Source organism: Zonotrichia albicollis, chromosome 9 (genome assembly GCF_047830755.1).
Source record: "Zonotrichia albicollis isolate bZonAlb1 chromosome 9, bZonAlb1.hap1, whole genome shotgun sequence".
Lineage (NCBI taxonomy): Eukaryota > Metazoa > Chordata > Aves > Passeriformes > Passerellidae > Zonotrichia > Zonotrichia albicollis.
In genome coordinates, this window is record NC_133827.1 from 30044234 (window position 1) to 30059856 (window position 15623).

Here is a 15623-nt window from a genome sequence, read left to right on the forward strand (position 1 = left end):
CTGAAAACTTGGCTTATTCATCAACATCATAATCTTCTGTTCAGGAAATGTATTTCCATATTTCAGTCCCCCAGGCTCATAGAAAATTTCTAGGATTTCAAGGTGGGGGTTCAGCTTTCTGATTAAAAGCCCTACAGTTCATGTAGGGCACACAGAAGTTTTTCCAAGCTATTGATAAAATGTTGTGTGGCAATGATTAAAGAATTAATAATGAAGGGATTGCTAGCATGAATGAAGAATTTTATCTTAGTGTGTCAGGAGAGTTCATCATCTGTTCCTCAGTATGGAGGGGCTCTGTGCCAGTGGGGAAAAAACTCTGCAGTGCCAAACCAGGACTTCAATGGGCTCTGTGACAGGCTGCAACAGTGTTCTTTCTTCAGATCTTCAGATATTTATGGTTATGACACATCTCATAAGTTGTAAAACTCTACTTGCATCTGTCCATGCTGTTATCCAAAGTTATTAGGCCTTATTGTTCCATGTATGCCTTCTTTGTTCCTCAGTAATGTCATGTTTCTTTTTTAGTCTCTGGTGTCTGATGCCATGACACATGTACCAACTGTATTCCTTCTTGGCAAGCTGGTTAACAGGCCTCTGGACACTTTTGTAATATGTGAAGGAAATGAAATGGAGTAGACAGTGATTGGAGGGTAGCTCTGCCACCCAGCAGGACCTCAGCAGGTAGGGAAGGCACAGGGAGAAAGCTCCTTGAGTGTAACCCAGACAAATGGGAAGGCTTGCTCTGGAAAGGAGCAGCCCTGTGCAGCTGTGCTGGTGACAGGGAGCAGCCAATGGCCCTCGGTGAGCAGTGACAAGTGGCACTGTCCAGTGCCATTAGCCACAGGGCTTGGTGCTCCCCTGGCCTGAGGCTGCCCTCAGCTGCCTGGGGCTGTTTCTGAGCTCACCTGGGAGCAGTTGCTTTGCATCTGAAGGGTGATCCCAAGGTGCAGCTGCTGTGGGAGGAAAGGGAGGCAAAGACAAACCAGACCAAGCTGCTGAGCAAGTGTAATATTTTCTGTGGTACAACTGCATTTTAATTTGCCTTTCCATCACACTACAGGTCACAGTATATCCTCTGATGAATGCCTGCTGTCCTTTTTGCTGCCTGTCACCTGATAGGCTCTGGCATAGAGGAGGAGACATTCATGTAAATCATCAGGTTCATATTCTTATCTTGCAATTATGCATCTCATTTCCAGGTTTTCACACTCAGTAGTACCTTTTCTTTTTCAATCTGTCTGGAAGGTGTAGTGGATGTTGGCTGAAAGGATGTCATCTCTAGTGAAGTGTAAGTTGTGCATTAAGGAGCTGTTCTGCACAGAATATGTGCAAGTAAGAGAGCTGTGTCTTTCTAAGATTTGAGGACAAGACTTTAACAGTAATTCCATTGGAACTGCAGTGGTAAAAATCCATTTCCATTTCATGAGTCCAAAGATATTAATGTATTCAAAAGCCCCAGAATGAATAGCAATTGATTTTGTGACATGTTCCTGTCCTTCTGAAAGTATATTCAATAAATGAATCAAAACTTTTCTCAATTAAAAGGAAAAAAATAAACACACTATTGGAAAATATTTTATTGTTGGGCTTTTATCATTCTGAATATTTTTATGGTGATGTATTATTTCTAGAATTAATAATTATTCGTTAGTTGCCCATAGCACCTTTGACCTCTCCAGTTTGTTGTTTTTCAGCACCTGATTTAAAGTGACCACTGATTCCAGCCTCCACATTTTCAGGAAAACAATCTGAAAATGCAATATAGAATATGATGAATGAATGAGCAAAAGACTAAAGGCAGGGTGTGGCTTCAATGGCAATTAGACTTTGTTTGAAGAGGAGCTAAATTTAGAAGCACTGGTGATCACCACTGTTCTGTGGGAGCAAGCAGGCCCTGCAGACCCCTGTCCATGGCCATGGTGTGTGTGGTGTTCTGGTCAGCAATGTGTAGTGACCCATTTTTTTTTAGAGGAGAGTTTATCCATCATCATTCTCTTTGCTTCCTGGGATTTCTGTAGTACCTTAACCAGGAAGAAAGTATTTTACTGATCACTTAAAGAGAGCGTTGTGATGGATATCAGAGTTCAGCTGTCCTTCACATACACTGGGCTGGGTAACTGGTGACGTTATCCTCATTTTAAAAGGCTGCAAACTTTGGTCTTGAGTTTTCTTCTATTATCTCCTGTATCCCTCCTGCACTGCAGCTGTGCAGGAAGCTGTATCTAGCAAACTGAGCTGTGTTGTAGGGGGTGGTGGAGGAGAGAAGTCACAGCAGAGGAAAGAAACACATTCCTGAGAGTCCTCATTACAGAGCGTGGAGAGTATGGGAGACTGCTCATTTATAAAAGTTGTCCTCCACCCTTAAGCAGCTGTTCTGGTTTTGTGTGTTGCCATGCAGTATTTGAACATCTTGGGAAGCCACAGATGTTTGACTCATGCACTGGACCTGATTTGATCCTCATTCCTATTGCTGGAGCCTTCTGGCTGAGATCACTGTGACTCAAATCTTGCTCCCAGCTCCCACTTCACTGAGGAGCAGCAGTATTGTTACATGTCAGATCTGGCACTTGATCCTCAGCTGTTTCACCACCACTTCCTGTGTTTATAGCTGGACAGTGGGGCTTGGCTGTGGACATGACATTTACTCAGAATTATGGCAGTTTTCTGTGAACTTTATGCCTGACACAGATGTTTTAGAGAGAAATGCATTTTGTGGCTTCAAAAAATATTAAATTAAGAAAAACAAGGGTAGCATTAACATAGCACAGCTCAGATCAGCTGTTCTTCATGTATTGCTAGCCCAGGATGAAAACATGAAGACAATTTTTGTAGCTAGGGGGTACATAATTGGATGTATCTATCTGTATTCTGATAGTCTGAAGGTGTCCTCTCCATTGTTTTTGTGACTGTAATCCAGTTTTGGACTAATACCTGTAAATATGTTTGCATGATAATAACTTCTACTAGATTTTATGTGGTGGAAACAGTAAAGTAGTCATTTCTATGCAAAGAAACATAGAATTAAAGTGGGGTTTGGCTGGAACCCTACAGCTGTTCAATCCAAATCCAGGTGTAGGGCCCAGATATGCCATCCCTCCATCATATGGCAGTGGTGGGAAATAGCCCAGAGAACCAGCCTGGTGCCTCAGGGGCCTGTGACATTTCTGACCTCTATCTGCTTTGCTTTATACTTCTTTTTGCTTGATCTACCCTTCATTGTTTCAGTTTTTAAATGTTCTGCTGGTACTTCTAAAATTTGAGCTTATTCTGTCTTAAAATTTGCCTCTTGGAATAGAGGGTTTAATTACTGAACAGATGTGTTGTCTTCATTCTGCCTGCTCTAACTGCCTTTATCTCTGTTCATTTTGAATCTTAGACTTTTAGCTCATTAAGTCCTGTGGAGCTAGAACTCAGTTAAAGACACAAAAAATAATACTCTTATCAGATCTTGCTGCAGTTCTGTAAACAACCTCTTAATCATGCTTTTATGTTAATGCCAAAGAAACAAATAAAAATTTGTTGTACTGTGATTATAAACAAACGAATACAAAATTGAAGTCTAAATATTGAGATGCTTTTCCTTCCTTTGGGTTTTGGGTTTTTTAAATTCTCTTTAATGCTTTCCGAAACAAGATTAACTAGAGACTTAAATGGAAATGAATCAGTTGTGAAAGAAAATAAAGAAAGTAAAAGAGAAATTAATGTTGCCTGAAATCCTTCATGGTCTGAAGCTAGCAAAGAGGGAGAAGCCAAAATGTAGGTACAGGATTGCTTGGATATAAAACCTGGGACATAACTGTGGGAATGCATTGAGATATGAGAATTGGAATGCAACTATGTGTAGTGAAATCTGCAAAAGCTGGGAATGTCATGCTCAGTGTTTGAGATCTGCAAGCAATTGGCAGCATTTTTCAGAACTGTTCTTGTAAAAAAACTGCTTTTCCTGAACTTGGGGCCTGATCCAGTCTTTTTTTTTTTTTTTTTTTTTTTTTTTTCTGTGTTCTTGGCTTGTACTCATGTGAACTGGAATGGAATTAGCAAGAGACAGTAAAGCTGTGGTTGTGTGTAGTCTCTCCTCAGTGGTATAAAGTTGGCTTAAGAAATTCCTGCTCCAAATCATTCTTCCCTGCCTATATAACATTTTCCAGGAAGAGCCAGGTTTTTCTGTAGGATTGAAATATGAAATGTCTGATCCAATTTTCCAAAAAGCATTTCAGAAAACTTCCTATTACTTTATTTTCCCCAAGGCAGGCTACTACTGGTAAACAGTGTGGTTCCATGAGCAGTTAAGCTGGAATGACTGAAAGAATGGGCACCCTGTGATGGCACCAGGGGCTCTCCTTGCCAGAAATGAGCCCATTTGGCTCTCCAGGCAATGGCCTGATGAAGCAGCAGTGTTCATGGACTCTGAACAAAGAGTCAAACAGTCATCCATCCTCAGCCTCATGTTTTTTTCAGGTAGCAATAAGGAAGGAGGTGTCCAAAGAAACATGAGCTTAGAAGAAAAAAAAAGAGGCAAAAAACCCCAAAAACCTGTTCTTTAGCAATTCTCCATGAAAGCAGCTTTTACTGGCAAGTTAAATTTGACTGGCCTAGAAGATTTGACCAGTGTAGATCAGAGGTAAATTATCTAATCAGGTGTGCCATCTGAACTCCCTGCAGGGTAGTTGACACATGGCTAGTGCTGTATTTTTTCCTAATCTCATAGCAAGGTTATTCATGAAATTGCTACCCTATTTAGCAGGTTTGAGCCAGGAGGTCACTAAAAGAGTTAAGAAAATTCCCTCAACCTTTCAGTTTCTTTCCTTTGTTGTTAGCTTCAAAGTCTATAGAACAGAAGAAACCTATTTTGGTGTGACAGATATCAAAATTGATAAAATTTGATCTCAAATCTTTACCAATAGACCACATTTTAGCAGTGATGTAGTTTTCTTTGTACTGTGGAATTTCCTGTAATTCTTGTGGTTCTTTAAAATCTATGCTGTTTTATAGCTGAAATTTAAGTAAAACTGTGATGGCAATAAATGAGTTAGATGCATGCATGTCTGCCCTTTCTCCCCAGACTCGGAGTATTTTTGTGTAAAATTTTAAAGGAAAACCTCTTTTATACACACAGGGCAACTTTAGAAGAGGTAGAAGGAGATGTGACAGAGCTGGAACTGAAACTTGACAAGGTAAGCTTTTAATGTTTGTCTCAGAAACATCAGCAAGTGTGTTTCGGTTTTGTTTTTGAGTTCCCAGCTGGCAAGTGTTAGTGGCTGACCAAGCACCCTGCTCTGCAGAGGGAAGGGATCCAGCTGGAGGCCAGGCTGGAGCAGAGCAGCCCCGGGCAGCTGAACTGGCTCCTCCCTGGGCAGGGGCCCCGCTTGGGCAATTCCCTCCTGAGCGGCCCTGGCTGAGCCCCTGGGACTCGGCCCGGGATCTCCCAGGGAGATAAAGGCCAGGGCTTGTTCACTGCTGCACCCAGAGCCTGCTGGGCACAATGGCGTGCACTGGGGACATCTGGGTACCCTCTGGGTGGGAGGATTAAAATCTATGCTGTTTGTCACTGGTAATCTCGGCCACAGCAGCCAGGTGTGTGTGTGTGTATATGTGTGTGTATATATATATTTACACGTGTGTATATATGTGTATGTATCCATATATATACGCATAAATATACGCATTTATATATTCACATGTAGATACGTGTATATATATATATATGTGTGTATGTATATATATATTGTATGTATGTATATCCTTCACTGTTGTATGGAGGACTTGACTACTGTAAAATTCATCCTGCACTTTGTCCTACTTTGTGCATGTATATAAAAAATTATATGTAGCATCTTTTCAACTCCTTAATATCCATTTATTGGTTTCTTTACCTTTGGAAACTTGTTATTTCTTTGCTAGTGTTTTGAGAGTAGCTTATTTTTGGTTTTCATCTGTATAAAGTCTTCTTTCCTTTGCGTTTGTGCTAAATGTTTAAAATTATTTTCATCTGTGTTTTCACATGGCAGGCAGATGTCATTTGTTTACCTCCCTAACTCCTTTTTGAATACAACCTTTTTTTCCTGCAGCTGTTGAGCAGGCTGCAGAAAGCTGGAGACAAATAAATATGGCGTCAAGCCTGAAGACTTGTTCTTTACTACTTGTAATAGTATTTCTAGTTTTTAGTAGCTAATAATCTAGCTACTTGCTCTTGCAAAATAAATTCATGATCCGTAATTTTGATTTGGTGTGAATCTTGGTGAAACTTTTGGGTATAACACACATTTTTACTGTAGGGGTGTGGAATCTTTTTTGGTAGATCTACCAGTGTAAGTATTTAGAAGACCTGAAAAATCAAACTTACAAGTTTGGCTTTTCCACCAGTCTGAAAGTTTTTGGGAAAAAGAATTCTCATATTCCTTAAATGGCATTATTCTGGGCCTTGTAGTACAATACTAAAGTTGAAAGCCAAGCTTCTTGGGTGAGCTGAAGCAAGTATGGCCTGAGGGTAATAATTTGTCTAGGCTTGGTTGGTAACTTTTTCTGATCAGTTGTTCATACTAAACTTGGTTTTATTGTCTCACAATTTTGACTTTGGGCTATATTGTGTGCAGTTTTGTGCTCTCTGGAAGAAAGCAAGCCCAGTTCAGGCTTGTGAACTTATAAGCAAAGGTAAAGGAAAAAGGTTAATGTTGATAGTGGGGTTTTTTTCTGTCCATTGTTCAAGCAACTTGGACATTCATCAGAATGTGGAAGATCATGCTTAGCTTTACATTTTCCCTAAGGATCTGAGTCAACATAAAAATTACTGGGTAACTAGGGCAGGAAGGATGCTTGGATGGTTTCTTTGCCCCAACATAGGAGCAAGTGCTTCTGTGTTGCTTTTCATGATAATTTATTTACCATCCTTGAAAGATCTTTCAGAGATGAAAGTTCAGTCTTCTGGTTTTATTCTCAGCTTGGCTTAGGGTGGAGAAGCTCAGTCATAATGCACCCATCTCAGGAGAGCATTATTGCAGTAACCCCTGGTTCTTACATTAATGGCTCAGTGCATAAATGGTTCAAGTGGGAAAACATCCATCACAAGATACTGAGACCTTCTTATCAGACTGCAGTTCCATGGGGCCTGAGGTGCTGACTGAAGCATGAGTGGTAGGGTGAAAGCCATCAGAGATTAGTCTGTGAGTGGAAACACGATTGATTTCACCTCCTGAGATGTAACCATGGCTCTCCAGCTGTGCTTTGTGCACAGAGCCTTTGGCTTTCCTCTTCCTGTATTCTGAGTGTCTCAGGATGAAACAACTCGTGTGGGTTTAGTTTTTGTTTGTTTTGTGGTGTTTTTCCTCAGAAACCACAATAACCTCATCATTTTTTTGGGTTATGTTTTGGCTGCTGTACTTTTTGCCTGTGTAAAACTCTCTTGAAATATGTGCAACATGTCAGTTAAAAGTAAAGCCAGTGAAAACTAATTTTAAAAGTTTATAGAGTGGTAGTTTTCCCAATACATATCTAATGACCTAGAGTAGTATTTTCATAGCTGTTACTACACAGTAGAAAGCTTTTCATAGAATCTGAGGGTGAGAATGTAACTTTGGAAATTTTTATTTTGTAGCCTTAACTAAGCTCAGTGTTTTCATGTTTATATGATGGTGTAAAAACCATATCAAAATAAGCCTTCTGCTTTCTCTCTATTTATATATTCATTTTAGCTGGTGAAGCTTTGTATTGCAATGATTGACACTGGGAAAGCATTTTGTACAGCCAACAAGCAGTTCATGAATGGAATTCGAGACCTTGCACAATATTCCTGTAAAGATAAATTGGTTGAGGTAAGTTCTTTGAGGTGAAAGGGGAGGGAAAGAAACATGACTTTAAAAAGGTACAACATAGCAGTTGGCCAGAGAAGTAGTTGAAGTTTATGGAATTATTTGCCTTTTTGCTCCTTTTTCTTTGCTATCTCTTTTAGAGTGGGGGTTTCCCAGCTGTGGTGCCCTGCAGGTGTCTGTGCTGTTTAGTTTCAGCAGTGACATGGCTCTGCCAAATTTCAGAACGTGTTAGATGAGTGTGTGCACTGGTGATGGCAACACGTTAACCTGGGTTTTTTTTGAGTCAGAGTATTAAATGTGAAAAATATTTGTTAGTGTCATATTAAATACTGTAAATTACTGTTTTAGATTATGTGAGTTTCCCGTGTCTTTAGTCAATTTGAATTTTTCCTGCTTTTCTTCAGTTTGGTGCTTTATATACAGGTAGACAGAAGTAACATTTTTCATGCTTGTATCTTTAAATAGATTTATTTGCCATTACAGCTGTGCTCTCCTTCTAGCCTAATGGTTTTAGTCTCATAATAGTGCTGTAAGGAAAATGAATTTCCAAGTTGTAAAAACTGAAAAGCTGTAAACCTCTGAACTGTTGCTTTTGTGCTGTATTTTTAATAGGGCTTAACTTAAACCACTTTTATTTTCTCTTTACAGACCAATTTGATGAAGTTCTCTGACACCTTACAGGAAATGATCAATTATCATAATGTGAGTATTTCTAGCTGCAACATGGCACTGATAGCTCATCTTCAGTTATTTTTGATAATAGATTAATGTTAATGCCTTTCTTGTTGCTAGTGTTTGCAAAGTAATGGTTTAAGAGGTGTTAAATAACTATTTTAACAATGTTTTGTTTACAAGGTATTTATAAATATCCCCTTTTCTGCAGATTTCCATCTTGGTTTGTTTTTCATTTGGAATTTGTAAGCTTTGGTGCTCTAAGACAGTAAATACTGGATAGTTTCATCTTTTTGAATCAAACTGATGGTAACAGTTACATTCTATGAGTTTATACCTTTGCTGGTCTGAAATAATGATCATATTTCCATAGTTGCTACTTTCTCCCCTTTCCTTTATAATGCACAAAATGAAGCACCTATGATTTGCCTATAGTTTTCTTTTTGGAGGGATAGCAGATTTAAGTAAGTGTGGAGAAAGGAGAAAATGCTAGGATTTAAGACTAATTGTAATTTTTAGCATTTTAGTCAGAGTTAATCAGAAACTTCAGCTTTCCCTAAGTTTAAAACTAATTTGTTACTTTTCCTTTAAAGAGTTTGGTCTTGTATTCAGAAATTTGTTCTTCTGGTTTTTTCGTCTTTCATTGGCCCAACTGCTCTTTGTTAATTTCCCAGCAAATTGCTGGAAACAAACTGAAGTGTCTCCAAAGTGCTGAAAATGTGCAGGACACTTAAAATGTGGGGTTTTCATACCACTGGGAGTTTAAAAATTGACAAGATAGAATGGAATTGGAAGTTTGCTAGCTTCAAGTTAGGTTTCTAAAAGTGCCTGATTAGGCTTTTTTTGTTTTAAATGCATGCTTTTAGAATGAAAGGGAAGCAAAGCAAAGCAGGTTAATAGCTTTGTGATTGATTTTCTTTCCATTATGCAGAGTGTACATATCTGCACCTAATCTAAGACTGTAAAGAAGGGAGTAAGTGAACAGTGAGAAGGGAGGGCCAAGGTTTAAAGCAGCAGTACTGGAGCAATGTTACTTTCATGTCAGTGATTTCTGCAGAGTAGATGGAGCAGATGAGCCCAGGCTGTCCCTCTTCATCACACATCTTGCTGCTGGAATCCCTCTCAGCCCTGTCTTTCATCTGTGGTTTGTTCTTTTGGACACCTCTGACACAGGTCCTGTGTTACTGCTGCTGTTATTCTGCGTGATGATGGCTTGCACTGCTTTGGTAAAATCTGGCATAGGACAGCTGTTCCTTTTGGGCAGTTTGGAGGCAGAAAGCAGAGAACAAACCATATTGAAGAAGATTTCTTGTCAGATCTAAGTAGGACCCATCTGGCTTCTGCCCTGGATTTTTTTTCCCCTCCATGCCCTTACTGTGCTCAGGCATAGTGAGAACAAAGTGGCTTTTACCAAAGACACAAACATCAGGAGTGAGGCACAATTGCTTTGCCAGACATGTTGAGGTCCTGCATTGCTTTTTTGTGAATCTGCTGAGTTCAACAGGGCTTCCTGGCACAGAGTGGCAGGTCTGTTGCTGACCAAGGTGACAGAGCCAGCAGGAGGGAGAAGCTAGAGGAAGAAAGAGGAAAGGAAGGATGGAAGGGGCAGGAGATGCTCCTACTGAGTTTTGGATGACTGTCAGTTTTTTCATGTGAGGCTTTGCTACAAATAAGGCCAGGGACCAGCCTAATGCAGCACCTTCACTGATTCAGCAGTGGGGGAGTAGCTGTGACAGCTTATGGCAAATAGCAGCTTTCTTAGACTTGCAGTGTATGAAAGGTAGTATGTTGACAAGGCTGTAAATCTAATCAGATTTACATCATGGTCTGGGCACTTCTTTCTGGTTTTTTTTAGGGAAATGATGTCTATGTGTTTTTCTGCCCAGCACATTTTTTCTCTTCATTACTGTAAGCAGAATGCAAGGCTCATATTTCTGGGAGTCCTCTAAACATTTGAGTTCCCATCTGGTTTTATCTTTTGGTATTGATCTTGATTGGTGCACTCCCCAGGCACTGGCAAGCTTAAATGTCAGCAGTGGGAGTAGTCCCAGCCTGACTTCCAGTTTGTCAAGAAGTTCTTTATTCTAGTTGTCTGCTTTTCTGGTTTCCCAGAGTGAGAATACAAACAGGTTCTTCCACGTGCTACTGGTAGGTACAGTTCTGGTTGGAAGGGTCCTCAGGAGGTGTGGATGGTTTGACTGCCTGCCTAAATCAGGGTCAGATGTGAGGTAGGAGCAGGTTGCTTTGGTCCTGAAAAGCTCCTAGCATGGAGACTGGATGCAAGGTACAGTACCACTGCTAATGAGTGGCTTTAACTCAGTCTTGTTTTCCTTCAGTGTTTCTAGAAAAGAGAGATGAGCTGGTAAAGGTTTTCTGTCAGTATTTGGCATTACATAGCTTCCCATTTCCAAAACTTAATAAAGAATCTGAGAACATTTAAAGAAAACATTTTTTGACCTTAAACTTTGAGGTTTTGGCTTGCCTTTTCAAGAAAATTCTTTAATATTTCAAGATTTTTAGCTTTTATGAGAGATTCTGTTAAACTGGGCCAGCTTTATTTTTGTGATGCTGCCTTGTGTATTTCTGTTACGCAGAATTGGAGGTGTAAAAGGGTTGAAAATTGAGGCAACATTTTTTGTCTGCACAATAAGTGACAAAAGGATTTATCCAGTAGTCATTGACCAGTTCCATTCCATCCTAAAACTCACAGGGCAGATGTGAAGCTGAAGGAATGTGTGTTTTCATTTTCCAGTTAGAATTTTTTGGGTCATAAGAGCACATTCAAACTATCTCACATCCAGGTGTGCTTTGGCCTTAAAAACTTAACAAATATCTTAGACTTTACAATTCAAATTAATTTATTATATTTTGTGCCTTCAGCCTTCCCAAATCACGAGATATTTTGGAACCGTTGCTTAGATCACTTATTCTTAAAAAGAATCAGCCATTCCTTTTAGTAGTGCAACAGTGGGTGGTTTTTTACAAACATTGATGTAAAGGAGATGGTACTGAATACTCATGTATGCTGCATTTTCAGCATTAATTTCAATCCATGGTTTTGGGGTTTTTGCCAGAAGTTAAGAGCATGTTCTTTCTATGGTTTCATTTGTCTTTTAGTTGTTGATAAATTGTGAAAGTCTAAGAAAAAAAAATGGCTCCTTAACATTCAAAGTTGTTTCTTCAGGAACATAACTGTACAATTAACATAAATAAACTTATATGAAACTAGGCATGTCAGGATGAGAGAATAAGATGCCAGAAGCTCTTATGTCTCCTTATAACCACAGTCTTTAAGAAAAGAGCAGCAAAAGATGCTTGGTTTGAGTTATTTTCCTGATTTTCTTCCTCATCTTTTATTTATTTCAGAACTACTGTGAAGGGATTTATATTTTGGTATTAGAGACACAGTGGTTTAATAATTACATTCTTGTGTAATCCTGCATAATTAACATTGGTATTTCTGAAATCAGAAGGTATGAATACCTCCAAGTTACCTACATAATAATGTTTTCTTTCAGATTCTGTTTGACCAGATCCAAAGATCAATTAAAACACAGCTTCAGACTTTCGTTAAAGAGTAAGTTAATTTGCACTTGTAATGGGAAAATTATACATAAAATGGAATTTTAAAAATCTGATTTGAGTGGGTAAGTGAAACATCCTTCTTGTAAATTGCCACCCATAAATTGAGAAGTGTATATTAAGGCTTTGTCAAAAATCACCCCGAGTCACTGAGGCTTTAGATCCAGCTGCAGAAATGTTGCAACAGGATGAATTACTGATCTAATTACATATTGTAATTGTCTAAGCTTGGGGGACAAAGCTTTTCCCCAGTAGGCATTAGATGTGTTCGGTTACATTTCAATTTTGTCCTTTCCCTGGAAAAGAAAGACAAGAAGCTTCTGTCATAATTTGTGGATTTCCGTTTGACCCAAGCATGTGTTGAAGAATATAAAATTTGAAATAGACACCAACTATAGCAGTCCCAAGCTTGGTCTGTCTGGTGTCTGGTGAAAAAAATCTGTCTGGTGAAAAACTCTTTTTCATGCTTTGGAACTCATTTGTCATCCATATTTCCTTTTTCCATAGAGATATTAGGAAATTTAAAGACGCAAAGAAACAATTTGAAAAAGTGAGTGAAGAAAAGGAGAATGCTCTGGTGAAAAATGCCCAAGTTCAAAGGAATAAGCAGCACGAGGTAGAGGAAGCCACCAATATTTTGACTGCAACTCGGAAATGTTTTCGACACATAGCTCTGGATTATGTTCTTCAGGTAAGGACAGCAATGAAAGCTTTTCAAAACCATTTGTTACATATGGTTAGAGACATGTCCTTTACAATGTTAGAAGTTCTTTGTGTAAGCTTCTTGGAAGCTGTGGAGATTCAGGGAAAAAAGGAAGAACTTTATCTGCAAATAATTTCTTTTTTAATAAAATCTGAGGAAAATTAATTGATGCATTCCTATTGCTTTAATGCTCTGGTATTCAGTGCCCTTGCTGCAGTGACACAGTTTAATTTTCAAGTTGAACATTAATTATGAACAAACCCCAGTATTTGCCTGATACTTAGCCAAATGTTAGATATGCTGCAGTTTCTTATATAGATAAAGTAAAACCTGTAATCTAGCCTAGGAAATGCAAATTACCTAAATAATTCTGATACAGGACGTTGGGTATTTCTGCAATTTTATCTGTATACTTTGGGTTGTATTCAGTTTGTCTAGATGCCTCAGAGCTTGGGATTGTGCTGTAAGGGGAGTCAAGAACTTAATTATTCTTTATCTTTTTAGTGAAAATCTCCCATATGGTGTTGAGAGGTGTTCTTTGTCATGCTGCTTTGAATTCTGAAATACAGTAGTAAATTTTCTTTTGATACTTAAAATTCATCTGCTTCATACTTATCCACAACTACAGCAAAACAGGATTATTGCAACTCAGATGGTGTGAAGGCTGGGGGGCTCCCAAATGAGTCTGAGCTTCTCCTATGATCAAAAACAGAACAGCTGTTTACAATTAAGCTGGTTTTATAGTAGACATTATCATCTTGATTTGTGACAGTCCAGTCAGTTATTTAAAACTTAATTAACTTCTCTATAAATTGCATTATGAGTTGTAAAATGAAGTGGAGCCTGTCAGCCTGGGCATGTTCACAAACATGGTGGTCAGTGGTCAATTCTGAACTCCAGCTTTTTAAACACTAAGGTCATTTTGATGTTTAAAAAGTGGTGTGAATTATTCCCCACAGGATTATTTGTACTGGCACTAAATGGTGCGGGCAGCTGGCAGCCACTACTGCAGTAGGCCAATTCCTTGTGTGTGCTTTGAGCTGCAGGCTCTTTGCCTCCTGGAATTTGTATGTTCACAGTGTGAGCAGTTCTTGGGATGCAGATGCATTTGGAGTAACTGGGAACAGTTTCAGCATCTCTCAACATAGACAAAAATCAATTCAGCTTTAGAAATTGTGTCTGCTTGAGTGATTCTTCTGGGAAAATGGCTTCACAACTATGGTGTCCTTGCAGCTAGATTTGCTCTAAACTGTAATTCAAAACCTTTGCTTTCCTTTTGTTTCTCTTTGCCTCACAGGCTGAGGGTTTATTCTATACAAACAAATCTCAATTATTTTTGCTGCAGAAAGTTTTCCAAAATAATGAGCACTTAAGTATAGAAGTAGAATCTGGTTTTGATTATAGCTGCAGCAAGTTTGTTTATTTTGCTGAAATTCTAAACTGACATAGATGTGTTAAATTACAAAATCATGCCTGTGTCTGCTAAGTGGGTCTTTTAAAGTAAAATCTGTAGTTTGGATGGCAACCTTTTAAGATTAGATAAAGAAGATAGGGGAACTAGGTGAATGTGGAAAATTTGTCATTTTTTTCTATATAATGTGGAATTCCCTAAGTTCTAGGGCAACACCTTTAATCAGTGACTTCAGCTAGCTTAAAAGCCCAGGTATACACAGAAAGTTACTTATTGAAACTATTACATTCTTGCTTGCCTGGGACTATTTTTGGGATACTTAAATCTGTGAGTCTGAGAGGAAAAGGAACCCTGCTCTCATCCTTCACTCTGCCCTGGCAGCAGTGCAACTTCTGCCAGGAGTTGGTGGGCTGGCTTGGCTCATCTGCTTGAAACATCTTGAATTCAATCTCTTGAAAATGAAAACCAATTTTCCTTGAAAGTTGTATTATATTACTTCTAGCAAGCAAATGGTGTCCTGTACTTTCCCTGCTGATAAAAGAAAATTGTAACTATCACTGTGAAGCTCAAGCTTTTCAAGTGTTCTCTGATTGCATCACTGATGTCATGACAGAATTAGAGTGCATCTTCTCGTAAGAGTATTTTGGGAAGTCTGATATTGAGCTGTCTTCTTCCAATATTTTAAGATTGGATGTGATTATTTGGGGAAAATTGAAAATAAAATAAGTTTAGAATAAAAGAAATTGCTTGTTTCTTCTTTTCTCCTAGATCAATGTTCTTCAATCTAAAAGGAGAGCAGAAATTTTAAAATCGGTAAGATATACTTTATCCTCTGTATATCAAATATTTTAATCCATCTGAAATTAAAAATATGACCACAAAGCAGTATGTTAAAAATTTAGTCCTTTTATTGATCAAAATGTTATCAATACATTTGGCAGTTTGATGACTGCCAATTTGGCCTTTACTGTAGCTGGGCATACATGTGTAACTATTTTTGACAATCCTTCTGGTTCAGATTTGAACACTTGTCGGTTTTCACTACTCTTGATCCTGCGGTATGTGTTCCATGGTTAAAATCACTTTGCTGAGAATTCTGCTGTTTAGGTCTGATTTATTACTTTGTAAAAAGTAAGTGCTACTTATAATCTTTTCTAAGATGAATTCTGTTATTTCTAAGAACAGGGCAAATTTTAGTATCAATAGTATGGTATCTGCTAAATTAATATAAAGCTATACCTGCATGCCAGTTTGCTTCACACTGAATTCCCTTTTGTACTTCACATTATCTCTGTTTAAAGTTTATTGAGATGGAGAGTGACAAATTAAACAGTACTGTTCTTTCAGATCTCTGAAGTTGCTCTCCCATAATTGTTTCAATTCCTTGAAAAGCAGAAACTTAACTTGGGTTGGTTTATAACTGCCTGCTATTCTGCTCTGCACCTTCCCA

At 38.6% G+C, this 15623-nt stretch overlaps 1 protein-coding gene across 3 annotated transcripts in view; it reads left to right on the forward strand.

The window, feature by feature from the left end:
* Nucleotides 1-15623, forward strand: part of ACAP2 (ArfGAP with coiled-coil, ankyrin repeat and PH domains 2) — a 60240-nt gene that overhangs the window by 11882 nt on the left and 32735 nt on the right. For all 3 annotated transcript variants that reach the window (XM_074547189.1, XM_074547188.1, XM_074547190.1), the window contains exons 2-7: nucleotides 5117-5174; nucleotides 7689-7808; nucleotides 8454-8507; nucleotides 11996-12054; nucleotides 12567-12750; nucleotides 14942-14986. In XM_074547189.1, the coding sequence (XP_074403290.1) occupies nucleotides 5117-5174; nucleotides 7689-7808; nucleotides 8454-8507; nucleotides 11996-12054; nucleotides 12567-12750; nucleotides 14942-14986 (520 nt within the window). The remainder of the gene's footprint in view (nucleotides 1-5116; nucleotides 5175-7688; nucleotides 7809-8453; nucleotides 8508-11995; nucleotides 12055-12566; nucleotides 12751-14941; nucleotides 14987-15623) is intronic.